Below are 4,851 nucleotides of genomic sequence, written 5' to 3' on the forward strand. Positions count from 1 at the left end.
GAGAGTGAGGCAGTGAGAGAGTGAGTGAGGCAAGTGAGACAGTGAGTGAGGCAGTGAGACAGGGAGGCCAGCACCATTCTGAAACGACAGGCCGCCCACAAAAAGCCCTCGATACCGTGAGCACACAAAAAGCTTTCTCATCCATTCTCTTGACATCAATTTTCCAGCGGGGGGCTGTCAACTCGACCTTGAGCAGGTTGAAGTACTAATTAACATTCCAGACTCTGAGCCCTCGGGCAGCAGCTGAAGCTCAGTGACAAAATACGTGCGCTCCTCCTCCACAAACGTGGCCGACTCAGTGTCACAGTGGCAGCAGTCATGCTCACGGCACACAGGCCGGAAGGCACTGAAAGTGCCAGTGGCCTCGGCAGAGCTGAAGACGGTGCGGGCTGGGGCACGCAACACCGCCGTTTGACTGGGTGGGAGCAGCGGCTGGCCCAGCTGAGGGCAGCCACTGGGTGCTCATCGCTCACACGTGGTGCAGAGACTCGCCTTGCTCAGCCCCACTCAGGCAGGGAGGTGGTGGCAGGTCTTGAACCCAGGACTGGCCTTCCAGAGCCCCTGGCTGCCCTGCACCGCAGGGAAACCGGTTACCAAGCAGCTAGTGTGCTCCCTTTAGCACACCCACGGCGCTCCATGCCTGGGGCATTCACCCAGCTTCAGGCTGCGAAGGACAGAAGTATTCCTGCTGCCTAGGAGTCTGATGCAGGCAGGGGGGCAGCTGGGGAGCACTGTGGACAGTGGTTGGAGCACTGGACACACAGGGTCACGGGCCACTTTATCCCGCAGGGCATCGACGGACCCAAGGGGGAAAAGGGAGAGCCAGCATCTGAAGCTCTACAGGAGAGCCTGGTAACCAGGGAGGGGGCTGGGGGTCAGGGTCTCCCCCAACAACCTGCCCAAGTTGACAGGGAGGGCAACCTGGCCACACAAGGGACATGGGGTATTGGGGGTGGGGGTAGAGAGAGTAACGAAGCCACAAGCTGTGTCCTCGCCTGAGAGCTCCCAGCCACCAGCCCCTCCCAGGCCAGGCCCCTCCTAGGGTGGACAGAGGCCCCCGGTCCACTGCTCCTGGTCCCCAGGGCTGCTGAGCTCCAGGGTGTGAGCGGTCATCAGTCCAGGTGGTGACTCAACGGTCTCTGACCCTTCCTAGGCCCAGATCATAGTGGAGCCAGGGCCCCCCGGACCTCCAGGGCCCCCAGGGCCCATGGTAAGGACTGTGGCACGTGATGCAGCCTGGATGCAAAGAGGGCGGCAGACCGGGCCTGTGACGGAGGGGTGGGCAGGACCCCTGGGGTTGGACAGGGAACGGGCAGGCACATGTTGGGCAGGGAGAATCTGGATCGGGGCCACAGTGGGGAAGAGGTGGGGGCACCATCTGATCAGCTCTCTTCCCCTCAGGGTCTTCAGGGAATCCAAGGTCCCAAGGTGAGTGTCCCCACCCTCAGCTGCAGACAGGGCTAGCGTCATGGCAGAAAGTCTCCTTAATTCAAAGTGAGGGCCAAACCCTGGCCTCCACCCAGCCTGGGTCTCCTCAGGGCTTGGCTTGCTGAATTCCCTGGAGCCCACTTTCGGGAGCCCAGCCCCACTTGGGCCCTGCTCTTGCTGTCCTTCCCAGCCTCAGCGCCCTCCTCTCTCCACGTCTTCGCCACCCACCCCACTCCGCCATCACTGCCACCCACTTCTTCCGCCACCGCCCCCTCATCTGCTGCTCAGCCTGGGCCTGAAGCTGGGAGTCCGCACTGGGCTCCATGGTGCCCTGGCCCCTGCTCTTAAATTAAAGCTGCCAAGTGCCATCTGGGACGGCTCGCTGTCTACCCTTGGGTGGGCCTGCCACAGAGCCAAGATGGCATTTAGAGGATGCAGCCGCTCTGGAGGCACCGGCTGCCGGCTGGGGGGCTGGCCTCTTCCTCCCCTCTTCTCTCAGCCTCCCTTTCCTCAGCGGTGGCGTCAGGGTGACCCACAGTCTCTGAGGGCCTTGTCTGTGGAAGCCTTCTTTGGGGCATCCTCCCCACACCCCTCACCCCGTGAGAGAGTCAGTGAATGAGTGAGTGAGGCATTGAGGGAGTGAGACAGTGAGTGAGGCTGAGTCGGTAAGAGTGAGATCCTGTGGCACCTCAGCTGGGCTGGACCAGGCCCACGTGCAGGGGTGAGCAGGGGGCGTGGGGAGGCCCTGCCTCATCACCAACCAGCTTAACTTTCGCACTCAGGGACCTCCAGGGCCGCAGGGGCCCCCTGGGCCCCCAGGGATTCCCGGAGCCAAGGTCAGTACCCGTGGTCCTCAGCCCCATGTCTACCATCCTTGCCCCCTCTGCTTCTCTCTCCTGGGGTCCTAGCCTGGTTCCTGGGGGCTCAGAGAAAGGGGGTGCCTGCTTCCTGGGTCCTGACCACTCCCTGGAAAACCTCACTCCTTCCTGTAACCCCATAACTCAGCCCCTCCTGAGGTCCTAGCAGTTCCCTGCCTGACATCTCAACTTCCTGCTGGCCAGCTAGCCCACTGAACTTGGGGAGGAGCCCCGGAAGTCAGGCGGGGTCTGGAGCAAGCCATCATTTATCCTCTAGCCCCAGCTCCCTATCGGTTCCCTGGCAGTGGGTGATTCCAGGGGCCCGCCCCTGTCTAGAAGGTGGCGAAGGGACCCAAGCAGGCGTAGCAGGCGTAGCGTCGTCAGCACAGTTCCCGGCGCCATGGGCACCTCCCGGGGATCCGCCTGCAGCGATGTAGCTGCTGCCCCGGGCTCAGCATGAGGGGGCACGCCAGCCAGGCCCCTGGCCACAACCCCTCCCCCGCCCAGGGCTACAGCGAGCCACCCTCCTCTTCCTCTCTGTTCCCTTCCAGGGAGAGCTCGGACTGCCTGGGACCCCTGGAATCGACGGACAGAAGGTCTCTGCTGCCTGGGCCGTGTAGTGTGCGTGCGCGCGCATGTGTGCACCTGCGTGCATCACTAGCGAGAGGCCCTCCCAGTGGGTGGGGCAGGACTCTGCAGCCTGCGGGTCCACCGTGGCCCACGGCCTGACCACCTGGCCGTAGGCTGGCCCTCACTCTCCAGAGGAGGTGGCCAGGAGGCTGTCATGTGTCAGCAAATACGAGGGGGCTGCAAAACGTTTGTGGGAAAATGCCATCATCAGCCTATTCTGTTCTCCCCTGAATGTTTCGAAGCCCCCTCCGAGTCTGCATGCTAGTACCCATGTCCCTGTCTGTCGCTGGGATCGCGATATTGGCAGGTGGAAGCCCACGAGGGAGGAGGCAGGCAGTCCAGCACACAGCGGAGGGTGCTAAACAATGAACTGAAGGACAGGATGGGATGGGGAGGGCTGGCTCCTGAGATGGGAGCACAGTGCCCCACCATGCCTCCCAACCATGCACACCCACCTCCATCCAGGGCCCTGGTGCATTGGGTCAAGGCTCCAGCCCCCTCAACTCCCAAGGAGGACATGGGGTCTGGCTGGCCTGGCTGACCTCAGCCTTGGGGCCCCAGGGAGGGGCGAGAGCCTGCCAGCTGAGCCTCACTGACCCCTTGTTCTTGTGGTTTTTAGGGCCCCAAAGGACCAAAAGGAGATTCAGGAGAGCCAGGGCTGGCGGGACCCAAAGGGGAAGCAGGCGAAATGGGCCTGTCGGGCCTCCCGGTAAGTGCTAGGCTCAAGTGCCATGTGGCAAGGAAGTGTCCCGAGGTACACATGTGCCCACCACAGGGCGACAGCTGGCGGCTGTGGGTCAGGTCAGATCCACTCCAGAGCTCTCACCGGCTCTGCCATGTGGCACCACCCAAGGAATGTGGCCCTTTGGCCGGAAACTTGGGGCCCCTGGCCACTGCTCTGGCTTGCTGGCAGCCCAGGGCAGGCTCCGTTTCCCCATCTGTCAAAGAGCCACTAGCTACCCCACGGGGCTGCCGTAAAGATGAAATTGGGGGGCAGCCTGGCGAGAGCAGGGGGGCCAGGTGATCAACCTAGGTGCTCAGACCTAACCCTCCTGAGCCTGCGTCCAGCTCCATCCTGGCCAAGGAAGCTTGAACAAGTGACTCCGCCTCCTTGGGCCTCAGTTTCTTCATCTCTAAAATGGGAAGGGCTCTTCCCGACGCCCACGAGCGAATGCACAGTTGGCACTCGGCGGTCATCCACTCTCCTTGCTGTCACGGCTGTGTGTCGTTGTGGCCCACCACTCATCAGACCGTCTGCCATACTGTGGTGACTAGCATGCTGCTGCCATGCTGGAAGCAATGCCACTGGTACTGCAAATGGCAGCAGGGCCAGCCAGGAGGAACAGATTCCAGCAGAGCTTCCAGACCAGGACAGCCTAGGAAGAAAGGCCTGGTGATCTGCTTCTCAAACTAGCCAACGAAAGCCCTAAGGGTAACAGCAGAATAGTGTCAGCTCGAGGGCCCAAGCCTGGTGGCACAGTGGTTATGTGTTGGCATGGTTCTAAACAACCAGCTGCTCCTTAGGGGAAAGATGGGGCTTTCTACTCCTATAGAGAGTCAGTCTTGGAAACTCACGGACAGCTCTACCCTGTCCTATGAGTCAGGTTTTTTTTTGTTTTTTGAGGGCTAGAAGAGGAGCCCCCTAGTTTTGTTACCCCAAACTTCAGGCTGATTCATGTTCTGGAGCAAGTGAGCCAATTCATCACCACTTTGAATGAAACAGAAAGACAAAACCTGTTTATTGGGAAGCCAGGCTAACAGAGCATCTTACAGCAATGGAGGCTCAACTCATTGCAGGCAGGCGAGCGAGCACCCTTCTTTTCTTTATTTATTTATGTTTTTTTAGAGAGTGAGTCAGTGAGTAAGTGAGACAGTGAGTGAGTGAGTGAGGCTGAGTCAGTGAGAGAGTGAGAGTGTGAGTGAGTCAGTCAATGAG

At 60.6% G+C, this 4,851-nt stretch overlaps 1 protein-coding gene and 1 long non-coding RNA gene across 2 annotated transcripts in view; both read left to right on the forward strand.

The window, feature by feature from the left end:
• The window catches only part of COL23A1 (collagen type XXIII alpha 1 chain), a 380,073-nt gene that overhangs the window by 368,970 nt on the left and 6,252 nt on the right, over positions 1-4,851 (forward strand). Inside the window, exons 15-18 of the mRNA XM_045284683.1 lie at positions 2,211-2,264; positions 2,837-2,881; positions 3,535-3,624; positions 4,583-4,604. Coding sequence (XP_045140618.1) covers positions 2,211-2,264; positions 2,837-2,881; positions 3,535-3,624; positions 4,583-4,604 — 211 coding nt within the window. The remainder of the gene's footprint in view (positions 1-2,210; positions 2,265-2,836; positions 2,882-3,534; positions 3,625-4,582; positions 4,605-4,851) is intronic.
• LOC123521050 lies at positions 782-1,425 on the forward strand. The gene is made up of 3 exons (XR_006679539.1): positions 782-852; positions 1,154-1,210; positions 1,402-1,425. It is a non-coding gene; the product is annotated as an uncharacterized LOC123521050 (long non-coding RNA).

This window comes from Echinops telfairi, unplaced genomic scaffold (genome assembly GCF_000313985.2).
Source record: "Echinops telfairi isolate 266 unplaced genomic scaffold, ASM31398v2 ScPeMD7_7469;HRSCAF=8507_0, whole genome shotgun sequence".
In the NCBI taxonomy this organism is placed as follows: Eukaryota; Metazoa; Chordata; class Mammalia; order Afrosoricida; family Tenrecidae; genus Echinops; species Echinops telfairi.